This window comes from Lepidochelys kempii, chromosome 24 (assembly GCF_965140265.1).
Source record: "Lepidochelys kempii isolate rLepKem1 chromosome 24, rLepKem1.hap2, whole genome shotgun sequence".
Taxonomy (NCBI): domain Eukaryota; kingdom Metazoa; phylum Chordata; order Testudines; family Cheloniidae; genus Lepidochelys; species Lepidochelys kempii.
Genome location: NC_133279.1, coordinates 7,285,308 through 7,304,164, shown reverse-complemented (window position 1 = coordinate 7,304,164; position 18,857 = coordinate 7,285,308). Strand labels below are relative to the sequence as shown.

General features: G+C 51.3%; 1 protein-coding gene across 4 annotated transcripts in view; it reads left to right on the top strand.

Annotated features, from left to right (window-relative positions):
* Positions 1-382: 382 nt before the first annotated feature.
* The window catches only part of GOLPH3L (golgi phosphoprotein 3 like), a 63,877-nt gene continuing 45,402 nt past the window's right edge, over positions 383-18,857 (top strand). For 3 of the 4 annotated variants that reach the window (XM_073322593.1, XM_073322594.1, XM_073322592.1), the window contains exons 1-4: positions 383-542; positions 1,717-1,918; positions 14,699-14,830; positions 17,277-17,391. In XM_073322593.1, coding sequence (XP_073178694.1) covers positions 1,736-1,918; positions 14,699-14,830; positions 17,277-17,391 — 430 coding nt within the window. In that variant the 5' untranslated portion in view covers positions 383-542; positions 1,717-1,735. The remainder of the gene's footprint in view (positions 543-1,716; positions 1,919-14,698; positions 14,831-17,276; positions 17,392-18,857) is intronic. The other variant, XM_073322595.1, reaches the window with a different exon arrangement.

Below are 18,857 nucleotides of genomic sequence, written 5' to 3'. Positions count from 1 at the left end.
TCTGAAACCTGTCAGTGCAGAATACGAGGCAATACTGCACCACTTCACCACACACAATGCAAGGTAACCCAGCACACGTGCTGCACACACAAGACAACACAATCCTACCAGGCTTCACAACAATACACCTCTATGACTCCAGGCTTCAGGGGGGTGATTTCTGCATCTGCCATTGGTCGGTGGCGTTGGGGGGGCTGAACAAGCTACCACCCTTCTCCCCCCCCCACATCGTCTTATTGGTGTCCTCAGCTGTCAACAAAGAAAAAGAAAGAAAGCAGTCCCAGCCTACAAGTTTGTCTGTACCAGCAGGGACCCACCCCTCTGCAATCCCTATTGGGGGAACAGCCTCTGATTGGGCATTAACAAACACCAGGTTAGGTTACCCAGGGTTGGGAAGCTGATGTGTTTCCTCCCCCCCTGCTCCAGCTCAACCAGGAAGTAAAGTTTCTATTTTCTCTGGGCTCAGAAGTTTAACACCAGGCAAAGCAGAGGGGAAGGGGGGAGTGGACGAGGCCTCCCAGAAGAGGAGATCAGAGTCACAGGTAAGACTGGGGAAAATCGCCAAGGGTTAAATACTTAGGCAACAACGTTAAATAAATGGGAATTTCACTTGTAAATTTCACAGTGGTCTCCTTTAATTTGTAAATTTCATGGGGAGGATTTTTCCCCTCTTAAATTATTTTTTCCCCTGCTGGAATTTAAGTTTTCCTGGCAGAGGTAGTGGGAAGTGTGTGTGTGAGCGCTCGGTGGGTGACTGTGTCTCTTCCCTAGGACACCACCCCCACCCCCAGCATGGAAAGGGGCTGCTGGGAACATCTCCTTCTTTACCTCTTTAAGTTCAGTGCCTGAGCCCAGTTCATTTTCTATAGCTCCTTCCTACCCTAAAAAGAACAGGAGTATTTGTGGCACCTTAGAGACTAACAAATAGTCTCTAAGGTGCCACAAGTACTCCTGTTCATTTTTGCAGATACAGGCTAACATGGCTGCTACTCTGAAACCTTCCTACCCTAACTCGCCTAAGAAACTGGGCCATGGGGTCCCCTCAGCTGTGGAAAGCAAAAGCCCCTTATATGTGAAATGGAGGTGGGCAGGGGAGAGGGTGAGCACGTTCCCTTCTGGCCCTAGAAACTGTAGAGGTGTGAGCTGGGGGTTTGGGGTACTGGCAGGATTAGGCCAAGGTGGGAAGCCCCTCTGGTGTACCTCCATTTCCCCCTCTCCTGCAGGGGTTACTGATTACATTTATCCCTTCCCAAGAGAGATGGGGGACTCCAGCGAAAGCCATAAGCAGCCAAGCCACAACAGCCTGGCTCCATGAGGCTAGGAAGGATGAAAATCTATGTGAAGACCTAAGTCTCCAGATGGGTCCAAGGTCTGTGCAGATACCAGGCCATCAGTGGATGTAGAAAGGCGAGCCCCTAGCCTCTTCCCATTCTAGGTGGGACAGACCTTGTCTACTTGCCAAATGTTCTGTTGCCTGCTCGGAGATTTTGTTCCTGCATAATCTGGCCTTTTAAACACACAGCACCAGTGCAATGCAGCCACTCCTGCATTGTAAATGCTGCTCAGCAGTGTTGGACTAAGAATATTCCCCTTGTAAAGGGGCAGGGCTGTCCTGGCTGGGATTCCAGCCTTTGGTTCCACGTAATTTAGTGCCTTTAAGCCATCCTTTCTGGAACCCGTGCACCCATTAACACTTCCTTTCGTTACCCTTGCTAGCTCCTAGTTGTGGGAAAGGATGACGACGCTCATTCACAGAGGGCGGCGTGCTGACGTGGGCAAGAACGCTGACAAGAGGCTGGAGGGCGAGGATGACGACTCGAAAGACAGACACCTGGATGAGGAGGAGTCTGGTGACTCCAAAGATATCCGCCTAACCCTCATGGAGGAGGTGCTGCTCCTGGGACTGAAGGATAAGGAGGTAACGGGTCTCTGGCTGCCAGCGTTGTAGTTACATGGGCAGTGCCATGGATGGAAGCAACTGCTCCTGGCTTTGCTTGTGGGAAAGTGCTGAAGGGGGCGATACCTGCCCCCTTTGTGGATCCAGAGGCCCTTTTGAAGCAGAACCAGTGCAGTTCCTCTGAGCAAAGGGGTGCATAAGCACCCTCTGAGTGGCATCAAGCCCAGTGCCACAACAAGGCACGGCTGTGCCGGGGATATGATGACGAGGCTGGTGGATCCCCAGCTCTTTCTCTCCTGCCCCAGAGGCTGGCTAGATGATCTTCCACGGGGCAGATCTGCTGCAGCTCTACTGTCTGGCAGTGGGAGGGTCTTGTGGCATTTTGGCATCATGATTGGTTCTTTGCCTGCTTCCTGCCTGACCCTTTTGGGCCTGCTCATTGTATCAGTGCTCTGTTTAGGAAGTAAAGGTGGCCTGGCATAAAGAAGCAAAATGCCTCTCAGCTGTTTTTGCACAAGGCACTTGTGGCAGGGTCCATAGGCAAGAAAGCTGTGAGCCTTTTGGAGAGAGTGGGGCTGGATTATGCTCCCAATACAGTGGGCGGATTCATCCCTGCGCACAAACAGGTGAGAGGCAATTTACACCTATTAAGGGGCCAGTGCAGCCTCAGCAAAGGCTAGGGCTGCCCTAAATGGCACACAGATTTGCCAACCTACCCGTCCACCCTAGTCAGGCCCCCTCCTGTCTCTGGTTCGCCCACACTCTTCAGCAGAACAACCCACCTTGTACACTGGGCTGCTTCAGAGGCACATCTGGCTCTATGCCAGGTTCAGCGGCTACCTGCACCAGGGTTGTTTGTTAATACCGGCTTTGCAGACCCTCTGTGCCAACCCCATTTGTACAAAGGGGCCCTTGGGCAACAGGAAATTGGACCCATTAATTCTTGGCTTTCTCCTAATGGTCTCTGAAAAGTGAATTCCTTGCCCCAGTGCACAGGCGTTCTTCTTTCCTCCTGCATTATAACGCCTCATATCTATGCCAAGCAGGATCCCAACAGCTGTTGAACACTCCGTAGTACTTACAAAGAACAGACCCGCGTCTCCGTCGCGACCGAAGCAAAATCGAATCTATATTGCGGGTGGAAATGTGCAAACCTGCACAGTACAGGATTTTCTTGGGCTGGGGGGAGTTATTTTCATTTGACAAGCAAGACCCCTTAAATATATGACACTAACAAAGCCTGACCCTGATGGGAGGAAAAGGTTGCAAGTTCTGGCCCTAAAGCAGGATTAAAATGTCCATATAGCTGCAGGAAATAAATGTTTCCATTATCGAAAAACCCCTCTGGGATGTAACTCAGCAGCTGTTTAGCAGCACACAGAAACGGTGGTCAGAGGGTGGTGGTGGTGTATTTTTAGCACATAAGTGAAGAAAAAAATCCAACAACTTTGAAACTACAGGTGGGAGGTTTGTTTGTGTGCAAATGGGTAGCTCTGTCTTCCTGAAAGTTTCCTTCCATCATTTTGTCTGTAATCTTTGCGATACCAGAGCAATGTCAGAAAGGAAATTTGGTCTTGGGATTAAGCCACTGGGCTGGGACTCAGAAGTGCCTCGAGCTCTGGCTCTGCCACAGATTCCCTGTGTGACCTTTGGGCAAATCACTTAATCTCTCTGTGCCGCAGTTTCCCATCTGTAAAACAGGGATAATGGCATTTTCTCCCACCCTTTGCCTGTCTTGTACACTGGGGATCTGGCCTCTAAGTGCTATCACAATACAAATAATTAAATATTGTTTGATGATAAGCTTTTCTGGGGCAGGGACTGTCTCTCACTGTGTGGCTGTACAGAGCCCACACAGTGAGGCCTCTAGATGCTATTGTAATATAACCAAGGCCCTACTTAATTTGTGATATTGCGGATCCCGCAATATTAGACTTCCACACCAGGTTTGATTTTAATTAGCTTACTTTGCACAGTCCCACGGTTTTTGCACACATTCTGAGGTTTGCAACACACACGTTTTTCCCCCATTAGTACAGTAGCACTCCATGTGTCTGAGCTGATAGTGGCCGGGGCTCGGGCTGTCAGCCCTGTGCATTAATGACTGTAATATAGCTGCAGCAAAATGTCTGGTTATCCAAAACAAAATTAGCAGGCATAACATAATACTTGAGGGTTTATATTGTTCCAGCAATACTTCTTAAACAAATAGGGCTTCTCTGGCTTATCCAAATGTCCTCAATTAATAAAGTTCCATTATTATTTTTCCCTGATTTTTTTTTTTTCCATGTCTTGTCGGCAACTCAGCAACAATTATTTGATAATCATCCCACGATTCAAGTAGGGCCTTAAATATAACTAAATCATGATGACGAAAGCCAGCTGCTAGACAGCTTCCCCTCTGCTGTGAGATCTACTGGTCAGGGTGACCCTTGTGCACCCCTTCACCTGGATCTGTAGCGATTCTAGCACAAGGTATTCAGTACTTTAGTAGTTGTTATTAGTTCATCTCACTGAAGCAACAGATCTTTTCTGCCTGCCTGCAGTCAGGTGCCATTTAAAATCATTAGACTGTACCCTTTGTGTTCAGCGCCGCCGGGAGCGGCTTCTTGCTATGGAATGGGGCGGTGCAGCGTCTTTGAAAGGAATGCTTTGGAACTTCTGGCTGCAATGCTCCTGAGAAGGGCTGTCTGTGTTTGTGGCTGCTAACGTGGTAACCAGATGTCTGAGACTGTTCCAACCAGTGGCGCGGGTTGACTTTCAGTTTGCACAGGGGATCGGGCAAGAGACTGGGGGTCGGGACTCCTGGGTTCCGTTTCCAGCTCTGCCAAACAAAATCGGGTCCCCGTTGTGTTTTGGTGCTGTACAGGCACCTAGTTAAATACAGTTCCCCGCCCTGTGGGGCTTAGACTCTGAGGCCAAGATCCTCTCCTTGTGCCTAAATTTGCATTTGAAATCTGTGGGGTTACTCGTGTGGGTAAGGTTGAGTATGTGCCATGTTGCCAGCCCTAAGTGTGCAAAAATCATGAGTCAGGCCCACCCGAAATCAAGATTGTCTTAAAAATCTTCTGACGTTTTCAGGCATCTCTCTGCAGCCCCGAGGGCTGGAAATATTTTTTTCCCCTCTATTACTTGAAAGGAAGCTGCTTTTTTATTTTATATATTTATTTTTTAAAAGTACCAGTTACATGAGACTCGAAAATCACCGCTGAGTGAGATGCATACATCTTTGCTGAATTTGGGTATTCACCTGGGGCACGGGACTGGAAGGGGTCTCCTAGTTATTGTCATCCCTTCTATCACAGGCAACCACATCTTGTGTTCCCACTTATAAACCTATCAGGCTCCGTCTTCACACTAGCTAGGTTTCAGAGTAGCAGCCGTGTTAGTCTGTATCCGCAAAAAGAAAAGGAGGACTTGTGGCACCTTTAGAGACTAACAAATTTATTTGAGCATGAGCTTTCGTGAGCGACAGCTCACTTTCCACTGCATGCATCCAATGAAGTGAGCTGTAGCTCATGAAAGCTTATGCTCAAATAAATTTGTTAGTCTCTAAGGTGCCACAAGTACTCCTTTTCTTTTTACTAGCTAGGTTGTTTGTGTCTTCCCTCTGCCCTCTCCAGTCCTCCTGGGAAGCTGTTCCAGCACCTCCTTCTTCTCATGGTTACAAACCTTTTACATTTACTCTTGCCCATTTGATTCTCATTTGTCCTTGTGCCGGCAGTGTCCTTCCATAGCTCTTCTCATTCCCTGAGTAAAACAGCCATGGATTCCTCTGCTGGACACGTGTCTCTCTGCTCACAAGTCTCGAGGGGTGGCTCTTTGTGGCTGCATTTCAGGTGGGTTGTTCTGCCGGACTGGTACGTCCGTCTTCAGGCTGCCATTGCTGCGGCCTTTCGGCTACTGTTTTATTGGTTCCCAAGAGGTGAAAGGTGCTGATTTAACAGCCCTTCGGTTAGAAGGGCAAATGCAACATGGACAACCAGCTTCCCTGCCCGTGTGTCTTGACCCTGATCTGGAGGGGAGTCGGTTCTTGGCCCTTCTACGGAGATGGCTAGTTGTGGGGATGGCTTTCTGTGACGTGGACAACTGGGCTACCAGGGACTGGACTGAGACACAGCCAAGCTCCGTTCCGGCTTAACATCTGGGAACTAGCTTTGCCATTTGACGCTCCCCAGAGTAAGCTGCTGACCTAGAAGTGAACAGTTGCAAACCCTGTTACTGAGTTGTCTGCTCCCTTGGATCGATTCTTCTTGATGTCTCAGGTACTTATCTGGCCCCATCACCATAATATCTGATCCCCTCATCATGCACCCACCACGAGGCAGGGCAGCGCTGTTATTCCCATTGTACAGCTGGGAAAACTGAAGCACAGAGTGGCTAAGGGACTCGACCAGAGTCACACAGGGAGTGTGTGGCAGAGCAGGAAATTGAAACCAGGTCTCCTGAATTCCAGGCTAGCACACTCACCACTAGGCCATCCTTCCTCCTAGCCTGAAGAGAGTATATTTTCAGAGTTTGTTGGGTGTAATGCATTGCTCTCAGCACTGAAATAATAACCCCTAGCTCTTCCATAATGCTTCTCAACCCTAGGTATTAAAGGAGGTCAGGATCATTCTCCCCATTTTATGGATGGGGAAACTGAGGCACAGAGTGGGGGAGGTGACTTGCCAGGGTCAGGCCAGTGGCAGAGCCAGGAACAAAACCCAGGTCTCCTGAGTCCTACTCCAGTGCCCTATCCACTAGGTCATACTGCCTCCTGGGTCCTCCAAACTGAGCCCCTGTAAAACAAGGGGGCTAATTTTCAGAGGTGCTGAGCACCCGCTGTTCCCGGTAACTTCAGTAGCAGTCAGCTTCTGGAAATCAAGCTGCGGGGATATCCTGGTTTTGCAATATCTCAGTTACACGTGGCTCGCGGACATGGGCCTGCTGCCAGTGCTGTATACGTGAGCAGGCGGTGCTGATATGAGGCGCTGCCCGATCAAACGGTGACACTGCCTCTGGTTCAGTAGCACCAATAAAATCTCGGGGTTGCTAATCCAAGTAGGATGTTGTAGGCAAGTTGTAGGCAAGCAGGGAGGACGCTGTAGGCAAGCAGGGTAATAAGCCGGATGTTGGGGATAACCTTGCAAATATTTGAGAGCCACTCAGGTACAAATGTAATTTGAGCAGTGCAGTGACCTTTCATTCTTTTTAACTCTTTTGGTACCAAATCCTTTAGCTTCAGCTTGATGTAGGTATCTTTAAACGAGGTTCTGAACCGTTTTTGAATCATGAACCCACAATCCTTCCCCCCCCCCCCCTTTTTAAACTTGGATTGCTCTTTCCCCTCGCCCCCTTACAAAATGGGACTGTCTAGTGTAATCTAGATGGACCTGGGGTCATTAATACATAAAGGGGATTCTGCGTTAAATAAATCAGTCTTTTGACCCTGCTGTCCAACTGTGCCTAGGCTGGGAAATATTGTCGAAGCACATATCTTAATATCCACAACATTTGCAGGACAGGATCTCTTTCAGCGTTGATGAGTGTTCCTGGGCATTGTGATCCTGGGCACCAGGTCACATTAGGAGTTCTTGCAACAGCCATAGAGAGCAGTGTATTGTGGTAGCTATCCCAGCATGCAAGTGGCTGCAACATGCTTTTCAAATGTGGGGGAGGGGGGGTGGAGTTTGACAGGGAGTGTTGTGTGTATGTGGGGGGAGAGAAAGTGGGTTTTTGGGGGGGCTGAGAGCATGTCAGCATGCTGTCTTGTAAGTTCAGACAGCAGCAGACCCCCCTCGCTCTCTCACACGCAGCATTCCACACTAATGGTTGCTTTGTCTCGGAGCAGATAAGCAACTGGCTGTCAGAAACAGAGCTTTCAAAGGGCATATGCGCATTCCTGCAGCGATTCCAAAACAATGAGAAGAGTGGCCACTTGACTTAAGTGGATTATGGGACATTTCTGGAGGCTGATCAAAGCGCAGTAATGCAACACCTCATCCAGGCTGACCCCCGGGTGTTTCAGCCAAGGCGCAGCAAGCGTTAATCTTCTCGCCGAGGTGGAGTACCAACAGCGCTGTAGCCCTACGTGCCTTGCCAGTGTGGACGGGTAGCAAGCTAGGGCGCCTGGGGCTGCTTTAATGCGCTCTAACGCGCAAGTGTACCAAGCCCTTTAGCTGTCTTCACCCCATTGCTCAAAGGTGTGGGTTTTTCACAGCCCCGAGCCCAGTTGCTGGGTTGAGCTAATTTTCTAGTGTAGACCTGTCTTAAGAAACTCTGTTATCCTCTCCTCTGATGTCAGGGATGAAAACCGGAGCTGGTCTTTCCTAATTAATGGCTCATTCAAACTGGTTCTTGCAACACTACTGTTCTGTAGGGATGTGGCATTGTCTCTTGAGTTAATGTTTTATAGAATGGCTGGAAGATGAATCAGAAAGGGGCCAAGTCCTAGGCAGCTAACAATGCCATTGGGCTGGGTGGGGGGACTTCTTGCTGTGAAATTCTTCCTCCTTCCTGTTTTTAAATTGGCTGGTGCAGGTGGTTCTCACCCACCCCATCCACCCTATAAATATTCCTGGAACCCAAGTGCCAGTGGGGTGGGCTAGACTGTAGCTCTGATGCTGATAAGCTCTTGCAAGCAGCTTTCTACAATGTGATGAAAAGGGGACCCCCTGGCGATGGATCAGACCGTTCTGTGTTTTGTACGTTGCGCCTCGATAGTCTTCTCCTCGTTCTCAAAGAAAAGGCAGAAACCGTGTGCTCCAGCAGCCCTGGCACCCGACTAAGAGTCCTGAGTTTAGGTTGGACCCAGCAGCGCGCCGGTGGCAGGCCCTCACTCGCTCCGGGTGTCTTCGGCACTGAAGGTCCCGCCGCCGAGGTGCCGCCAAAGACCCGGAGCAAGTGAAGGTCCCGCCGCCGAAGACCCGGAGCGCTGCCAGCTGAGTAAAAGCGCCGCAGCAGGGGAACATTTACAAGGCGCCAACGCCTTGACAAGGCGCCACTTGTGCTCAGTGGGGGAGCGGCCGCTCCCCCACCCCAGCTACGCCACTGACTGGAATAAATTGCCCAGGGAGGATTTTAAGAGCAGGTTGGACAAACACCTGTCAGGGATGGTCTAGATCAGAAGTGGGCAAACTACGGCCCGGGGGCCACATCCAGCCGCGGGACCGTCCTGCCCGGCCCCTGAGCTCCCGGCTGGGGAGACTACCCCCGGCCCCTCCCCCACTGTCGCCCCCCCCGCAGCCCCAGCATGCCGCGCAGCCAGCGCTCTGGCCCGCTGCTCCGCTCGGCAGCGCGGGCGGGGGGGCTGTGAGCTCCTGCTGCTTTGAGCAGCATCGTAAGGAGGTTGGGGACCGGGGGGGTTGGATACGGGGCAGGGAGTCCCGGGACGCAGTCTGGGGACAGGGAGCAGTTGGATAGTGGGTGGGAGTCCCGGGGGGCTGTCAGGGGGCAGGAGTGTGGATAAGGGTCGGGGCAGTCAGGAGACAGGGAGCCGGGGGTTTGGATAGGGGGTGGGGTCCCAGGAGGGGGCGGTCAGGGGACAAGGAGCAGGGGGGGTTGGATGGGTCGGGAAGTGGGAGGGGGGCGGATAGGAGGCAGGGCCAGGCTGTTTGGGGAGGCACAGCCTTCCCTACCCGGCCCTCTGTACAGTTTCGCAACACCGATGTGGCCCTCAGGCCAAAAAGTTTGCCCACCCCTGGTCTAGATAATACTTAGTCCTGCCTTGAGTGCAGGGGACTGGACTAGATGACCTCTCGAGGTCCCTTCCAGTTCTGTGATTCTCTGACACCTGTTTTCTATGCCCTGCTCTGCGACTAACTCATTGCGTGGCATTGAGCAAGTCACTTCCCCACTGTGCACCTCTGTTTCCCTATTTGTACAAAATGGAGACTAAAAGTTACCTACTTTTGGTTAAAATGCTCTGAGTTGAGCCCGTCGGGAACTTTTCAGCAAAATGGTTTTTGTCACAAAATGCCCAATTGTGAAAACCAAAACTTTTTGAGGAAACACATTGGTTTGGATGAAACGTTTGTCAGGAACGTTTCTGGGATCCATGATGGAATTTCTGGTCAACGTTTGTGTGTGTAAGCGCGTGAGAGAGAGTGAAGTAGAGAGATTCTAGAATGGCCAGTAATCTGGAGATTGGGGGATGCACTGGGGATGTGGAAGACCCAGGTTTAAATTCCTGCTCTGCTTGATTTGGACCAGGGACTTGAACCTGGGTCTCTCATATCCTAAGTGAGTGCCGTAATCACTAGGCAGTTGGCTATTCTGCTGTCATTTCTCTCTTTTCTTCCCCCCCCTCCCCCCGGCCCCAAAAATCAAATTTGCAAGATCTTGGTTTTATTCCTCATCGGAATGGAAACAAATGTCAAAACCTCAATATTTCCTGAAATAGAATTCTTGTTTTCTGGCCAGCCCTTGTTTTGAAGTGTATTCAGCACACAGGATACTTCTGAATCATATCTTGGGTGGGTTTCATGCTAGGCTAAGAATATAGAGGGTCCACTTTGACCAGAGTTGAAAGAACCCAGCTTGACTCTCAGATCCTGGTTGAATCTGATGTGCCAGCAGGAAGAACAACCATCTCTTTGCCTTTAAAGTGCTCCAGCTTCATATGGAGTCCTTGAGGGACGATAAAGATGCAGCCTAAAGTTTAGGGGAAAGTTTTGACCAAAACCAGGCATGTGTGTGGGGGAGGAGGGAGAGGTTGGTGGTAGGAGAAATAAAATGTTGCCCATTTTCTGTCTGGAAGCCCCATGACACCATTTCATTTTCTTCCAGCTTCACTAGATCTCTTTGTCTCAGATCCAATCCATCTGGGGGTAGGCAATCAGTCTGGCATTTATAATCTGAAACCAAATCTGGACAGAATTCTAAAGGTTGCAAATATCCTGCTTTAAAAAGAAAGGGTGAACTTGAAACCCTTTTCTGGAGAGCAAAAACTTGCATGGTTAAAAGGAGAGTTTCTTTTGTAGAAAGCACCCAGCAGATCCTCTGAACTCTTGATTCCTGCTTTGTTTGATCCCTTGCAACAAGGAAATGAAGAAAGCAAATAAAGGTTCACTTTTTATTTTATTGTTTGATTGTTCTGCCCTGCCAAACACACCCAGTGCATGTGTCAAGGCTTGCTGTATAAATAGATGTTTGGAGTTATGGATTAACCCTTTGTAGGCTGCAGAACGGTGCATTTTTTTTTAAAAAAAAATCTGTATACTTTTAAAAAATTATTATTCCATTTCTAATCCTCAAAACTTGGCATCTGTGGGGCTTATTCATCTTTCCCTAATGATCCATTTAGAGCTGAGAGGCCTGAAAGCTGGTTAGATGCTGTTTCAGGCCTTACACCTCCTGCCCCCGGTTCTGCAAATACTTTTATGTGCTTGTTCAGCTTTAGGGATTGGTGCAATATCTGTTGAAGTCTATGGCAAAGCTCCTGTTGACATCTGTGGTTAGGATCAGGCTCATTGCCGCAGGTGAAGCACGCGCACAAATATCTGCCCATTTTTAAATCTTTGTTGGATGTTTTTTCCAAAAGCTCTGCTCTAGGAATTATTTTGGGGCAGTTCTCTGGCCTGTGCCATGCAGGAGCTCAGACTAGGGATCACCACGGTGCCTTCTGGCTGTTGAACCTATGAATCTATCTGCAGGATTGGGGCCTTTGTGGGTCAGGGACTGCAACCAAGACACTTTGCGGGATTTGAATGGGTCTCCCAGAAAACAGTGACCTGGCTGGTTTTAAAATATTTGATTTCCCTCATTGTGCTCAGCTGATCTGTCTCCTCAGCTAGAGGTAGTGAAAGAAAATTCCTCTTGATTTTTTTGACACTTCTCCCTTGGTGACTTCTGTGAGCAGCGTCTTAGCTTTTGGAGGACAGGCGACTAAGGATTCAGAGTTCAGGATGTCTTGTTCATGGGCCTTTTCCCTGTGTCTGTGTTATAGTGTGACTATGGTATATTGCATTTCCCATACTCCTCTGTTCAGTTGACACTAAACTTTTAAGGCTGGGTCTGATTCGAAGCGATCTGGTGTAATGGTATCATCTAGTGGGCAGAACACTGGACTGGGAGCAGGGAGGCAAGGTCCCTCTGTTTCTCTTCCTGCCCCCTTTGACCTGTTCCAGGCAAGGACTCTCTCTCCCTAAGTGTCCGTACATCACCTTCCGCAAAAGGGCCAGGATCTGGCTGGCGACTCTAGGTCCTACTCTAATTATGATGCTGAAGAAAGGATGAGTGGCAGGTGTTTGATGCGTCTCAGGATCGGGCCCTTTGCTATTAGATTGGGGGGGACGGGACATTATTCAACACCCCTTGAGCTAGGCTGAAATGTGCCCTGGTGTAGAGGTCTTTGCATCACTTACCCACTCCGAGTAGGGCTCTGGCGGGTGCATGGAACTTGGTGCTGAAAAGGGTGAATTTTGTACAGTCTGAATGACTGTGTCTCATAGCTATAATGTATGGAGGGTTGGTGATGGAGTGCATTAGAGAACTGAGAGAGTGACTATAAACCGATACACAGAACCAGATCCTCAGCTGGTGTAAATCAGTGTGGCTCCACTGATTTCAATAGAGCTGCGTCAGTTTACTTGAGCTGAGGATCTGGCCCCTCGAGCGCTCCCCCCGCCCCGTGATCGAAATGCAGCCACTTCTAGGGTGGAAGGCAGCAGCTGTTTAACAGCATGCAGCCACGCTGCCCAACAATTTCAGACGTTCCCATCCCAAGCGAGCAAGTAATGGACTTGGTGGATTTAAGCAGGCAGAATGTAATTAACCAGAGTGCAATCCGGGCAGGACACTAGGGAGAGTGCTGTTATCTAAACCTTCCTGGAAGTCTCTTCAAAGATGTACACCTTGGGCTTAAAGATAAAGCTGCAGACAGCCAGGAGCGCTCTTACGACAGGGCTTACAAGCAATTTCTGATTACAGCTAATTGTTCGGCATGCATGTCTGAAGTTGTCAGGGCTTTAATGTTTTCCTGAGCGGCCTCATTATTCAGAAATCTCGTTAAGCTCTGGGAAAGCTAGTTTGATGGAAAACGGTTACTGCTCCTTGGTTAGTTCTTGTGCCAGCCGCTGACCCAGTTCTAGTTCATCATGAAAAGGGCGGATGGTGTGTTTCTGGCATGTTTCCCCATGGGTTTCATGCGGATGGGGAAGAATTGGCGGGGGGCAGGCAAACGGGGCCAAGCAGTGACACCATTACAGTTAGATACTCTGTGTCTCTCTCTCTCGTTGTCTTCTCCCCCCTCCCCTCACCATGCTGAAAGCAATGTCCCTTATGGGAAAAGGTCCTGTAGAATTTCCTACGGGTCCTAACTCTTTCAAACCTATAGAACTGCACTGAGACTTGTGCTCTGTAGTGGGTTTATTTGATTTTTTTTTTTTCCCTATTGTGGCGAATAAAATTCTCTATAGGGTCACAACCAAAGGCGACGGAAACCTTAACATCTGTCTCTCAACTCTTTTCCACGGTGGGGTGTTTGCTCACAAACCCCTCTCTCAAATGTTGACTAGTCCCAGAATTGCAGAAGCATGAAACTTATTTATGTTACAGTAGCTCCCCTGAGACCAAGGCCCTGTTCGCATAGTATGAGACCATCCTTGATATGTACCGACTAGGTGGGAAGGGGAACAGAGGCAAAGTGATTTGCCCAAGGTCATCTGACAGCTCAGTGCCAGAGTGGAAATAGAACCCAGGAGTCCTGAGTCGTAGTCCAGTACTGCTGCAGGGCTCTGCTCTGAGCCGGTTTGGCAGGCCAGTGTGGGCTGCAGTCAGATTCGTTTTCAAAACTCTTACTCAACTCCTAGGCTAGGTGTCCGAGGCCGGGGCTGACGCAAACTTCCCGTCCGCTCTGCCAACAACAAACACCTGGACGTGCTAGAAGAAAGCCGCATTACAGCGGTCATTTGCTCTGTGAAGCAGGAAGTAGGTGCTGCTGGAACCCGAGCCAGCTGGCGAAGGGCATGTGATGTGCTGCTCAGGGTTGGTATTGGAAGGATCGGCTCTGTGAGGCAAACGACAGATTGCTGGCCCAACCCTTGAACGCTGTGCTGGCCAAGTCTCGTTAACTGAGCAGATCTGGCCTTTGCTAGGCTATGTACAAGCTATAGCTTACGTCGGTATAAGTGACGTCGCTCAGGGGTGTGAATAAGCTGGATTTGCAGGTGCTTGGCATCTCTGAAAATCAGGCCCTGTTGTCCATTTTGGGAGGGTGCCTAGCATTGCTCTGGCGCCATCATACGAAAAAAGCTGCTTTCAGACAATTGCAGGCTGGACAGACTGGGCTTTTGCTGGGAGAGGGGCCCTGGCGTTTCAGAACCGCTGGCTGTTCTGTCTTTCCTCTCGACTCCGCGCGCTCCTGAGGGCTCTCGAAGCAAAGAGCATCCCAGCTGCACCACCTGGCCCCCTAGGGAACAAACATTGCAGTGGTTCCCATGCTGTAGGGGCAGTGGGGTTAGAACTCGGACCCTCCTGCTCCAAAGAGCAGGCCTTTGCCACTCCGTAGCTGGAGCTGGACTGGCTCTGCCGCTGGCCTGCTGGGTGACCTGCGGGCAAGTCGTTTCCCGGCTCTGTGCCTCGGTTTCCCCCCTCCGTAAAATGGGGCTGCTGATCCTCACCCCCAGGGCTCTGAGATCTGCTGATGGAAAGGGCTCGGTGGTGCTATTATCACTAGCTGTTAGAAGCAAAGAGCCTTGAGCTGCCTTCAGTTCCTCGGAGGGGTGGGTGGGACACAAAGAAGCTGTAGCAACCTCTTGACGACTCCGTCCCACGAGGGTTCCTCTGTCTCTAAGCTGGTGGCGTTCCTCCCCTCCTCAGGGCTATACGTCCTTCTGGAACGACTGCATCTCCTCGGGCCTGCGTGGCGGCATTCTCATCGAGTTGGCGCTGCGTGGACGCATCCAGCTGGAGCCGCTCACCATGAGGAAGAAGAGGCTGCTGGACAGAAAGGTACCCTGCCCGGGGGGGTTGGACTCTGTGCCTGTTGGGCCAACAAGGAGGACAAGGCCCTTAGCCTTGGGGAGATCCCCTCCTGCTACCTTTTCAGACCCATGGGGCCTGATTCCCCACTGCCCTGCAGCCCAGTGTGACGTGGCTACAGAACGCCGCCATCCCACCTTGGGAGTGTTCTGCGCCCGTGTCAACGACGGCACGGGGCAATGGAGAATCCAGCCCATTTACACTGGCTCTGATCAGCGCCGCAGGGGTAAATCTGAAGTTGCTCCATGGAAAGCGATGGAGTAACTCTAGATTTACAGCGGGGTAGGGGTGGGGGCGCTGTGTGGATTGGGCCCCGCGTCCGGTCTGTGGGTGTGGAGGAAGAACGCAACAGAGAGGCCGGGACGGGGAGGCCGCGAGGTAGGCATTTGGGTCAGATGTGGGGAATGAGCCAGGCCTGTCGTTGTCTGGAGGGAAGTGGGGAGGCATCTCTCTCCTTCCCATGCCTCCGGAATAACGACTGTTTGCACGGACAATGGCAGCTTATGTCCAGATGGATGTCTCAGGTGCGCCTGTGGCCTCTGTCTCCATAACGCCTGAGCACTCAGTTATTAATGCATTTATCCTCATGCATCCCTGGGAGGCAGGGCAGGGCTGTCATCCCCAGTACAGAGATGGGAAAACTGAGGCACAGAGCGGTGAAGTGACTGGGCCAAGGAGTCTGTGGCAGAGCAGGTGTGATGGGATCCCCGGGGCGCAGCCTGGGACTGTGAGACCGCTGTGCCCCCTGAACTCTCCAGCCTGGGCTGTCTCTCACAATGCTTTGCTAGTGACAAGCAGCAAAACCCTCCAGGTGCTGTGATCACTCAGCACAACAGCATTTGGAGCCCCACACCCAGCTAGATTGCATGAATGCTCCCAGAACCACTCATGAATCACACAGAGAAAGGCGCCAGCCAAATCCCCCCAGCTTCCAGCGCCTCAGGAATATACTGTCTTGCACTGCAGATTTATTAAATGGTTCACCACTTCATCAGTGGAAAGTGGATATACCCCAGCCTTTGTAAACCTGAGCAAACACCCTTACCAAACCCTTCAGGCAAACACACTGGCAAAGATAAACAGTTAAACACATTTATTGACTACAAAGGATAGATTTTTAAGTGATTATAAGTTTATAGGCAAAAAGTCAGAATGGTTACTAAAATAAAATATATAAGCATGCAGTCTAAACTCTTAACCCTATTAGACTGGGTAAAATCTAAATTAAGCAGGTTTTCTCCCCCCACTGGATATTGTAGTCCGTAATATACAAGTTTGTCCCTTAAATCTGGCCCAGTCTCCTCTGTTGGAGTCTTCTGAGTGTCCTTGTTGCTTGCAGCATAGGTGGGGGAAGGAGAAAGGCCAAGCACGGGGCCCCTGTGTTCTGTTTTATACCCTCAGTCCACATGTTTGGAGAACACAAGTCCAGGCATGTCTGGTGGGCATTGCTGAGTCCCCCAGGCCAGGTTGAACAATTCCCATGGTGTGGCCTCATGCAGGTGAGTCATTGCACTGTAACTCCCTTGCTGGACAAGGCTATTGATAGTTGTTTGACACGCACCCGGGCGCTTTGGTTGGTTACTTTCCTTGCTGTTGTCTCTAGGGAGCGAACATCAGGCTGATTCCCCAACTTACACCACGTCTTACTGACAACCATACAACAAAATCTCATAACTTCCTATGCACTAATGACATAGAACAGTGACTTTCACCAGATCATTACCTTTCCCCTGATACCTTACATAGCTTGATTTATATGCACAATCACAATTACGTATAACTGAGGGATATGGGGGCTACAGGGTGCTCCCCCAAGGTATAGAAATTTCACAGCAGGGAACTGTTCTAGCTTTGGAGAGCCGGGTTCTCTAACCATTGGACCATTCTTCCTCTTAGCGCATAGGCCTGATGTTCCTTTCACTCACACGGTTGTAACTCCATTAGTCTGGCGTAACTCTGATGTCTGCTGGCTTTGAGCCTGTGCCTGTGGTCAGAGTTGCACGCGGTTTAACTGAATCTGTATGAGGACATTCCAGAGCCGGGAATAGAACCTAGGTGTCCTGATGCCCCGCCCTGTGCTCTATCCACTAGACAATCCCTCATTGCTTCAGTGGGGCTAAGAGTCCCTAGTAACGTCACATGGGCTGTAGCGGTGTCCTATCCTCTGTGGATTGGGCCCAGCGTGGGGCACGTAGCCCATACAGCACAGTGGGTTACACGTGCCCTGGCGTCTCCCTTGGTCTTGGTCAAAGATGCTTCCTGGGCTTCTCCCGTTAGAACCAATTTCAAAGCTCCCAGCCAAAGCAGGATCAGGCCATGTCAGGCTGGCGAGCTCTTACAGATCGTCCTGGGACAGAGGGACGGCGACCAGTCCAGGATCCAGCCTCGAGCAGTGTGTCTTTCTTTGTCCTCCTAGGTGCTCTTAAAGTCAGACACCCCGACCGGCGACGTCCTGCTTGACGAGACCCTCAAGCACATCAAAGCCACAGAGCCTGCAGAGACAGTCCAGTCATGGATAGAGCTGCTCACAGGTACGATGGCCTGGTCTCGAACGGAGCCTCCTCCGCTTCCTGGTGGCCTGCTCTGCAATGAGCCACTTTCTGTGTCCCCCTGGCTTGTTCCTGCTTGATCGCCTAAGGCAGGGGTGGGCACACTACGGCCTGCAGGTTGGATCCGGCCCACCAGCCATTTTAATCCGGCCCTCAAGCTCCTGCTGGAGAACGGGGTCTGGGGCTTGCCCCGCTCCAGTGCTCCAGCTGGGGAGCAGGGACAGGGGGCCAATCCTCATGGCTTCCAGAATCAGCGGCATGTCCCCCACTTCAGCTCCTACGCATAGGGGCAGCCAGGGGGCTCTGCTTTGCACACTGTCCCTGCCCCAAGCTCTGCCCCTAGCTCTGCCCCTGCAGCTCCCATTGACCAGGAACTGCAGCCAATGGGAGCTGCAGGGGCGGTGCTTGCAGACGGGGCAGTGCAGAGCCACCTGGCCACGTTTCCGAGTGGGAGAAGGGACATGCCGCTGCTTCCGGGAGCCTCTTGAGGTAAGCGCTGCCCGGAGCCTGCATTCCTGAGCCTCTCCCTGCACCCCAACCTCCTGCCCCAGCCCTGATCCCCCTCCTGCCCTCCCAATCCCTCGATCCCAGCCTAGAGCACCCTCCCAACCCCAAACTCCTCATCCCCAGAGCCTGCACCCCCAACCAGAGCCCACTCCCCACCCCAGCCCACAGTCCTCTCCCGCACCCTGAACTCCTCATTTCTGGCCCCACCCTAGCGCCCGTACCCACAACTGGCGCCCTCACCCCCTCCCGCACACCAACCCCAATTTTGTGAGCATTCATGGCCCGCCATACAATTTCTATTCCCCGATGCGGCTCTCAGGCCAAAAAGTTTGCCCTCTCCAGCCTAAGGACTAAACCAGTCAGGGCGGTGCAGCATGCTGGAGAGGCCAAGCGCTCCGCCTCTCACGGGGCAGTGCCTCGCGGCACATTCAGACTTATCTGGCCCGGGGCTGATCTCGTCCCTGATTGGGCTGGAATCCAGCCAGGCAGGTTGCATGGGTGGGTTTGTGCTCCTCTTACTTGCTGGCAGTTCTGCCCTGGACGAAACAACGTTGGTGCTTTTTTCCATGCGGATCTGCCTCCTAAATACTCGGCCTCGCCTAGGCCTGGTCCACGTGTAAAAAATTAGCTCAATTTAGCCCTGTGGCTCAGGGCTGTGGGAACTTTTGCGCCCAGAGCACCATAATTAAGTCACCCTGCGTGAATTTGGAGTTCTGTGGCTTCCATGAGAGTCCCCCCCTCACACACACGCTCACACGCTGCTTCTTGTCCTAGTGTGTAATTTAATCCTCCCACTCCAATGCGTGATTCTCTCCCTGGGGCAAACGGGCAGCTTCTGAAGGGTGGAGTCGCGGGTGGGGCTGTGGGTCAGGATCGAGGGGCATTGGCTGATCTGAGTGGGGAGCCCAGGGCTGGAAGAGCAGCGGGGTGCGTGGGCTGTG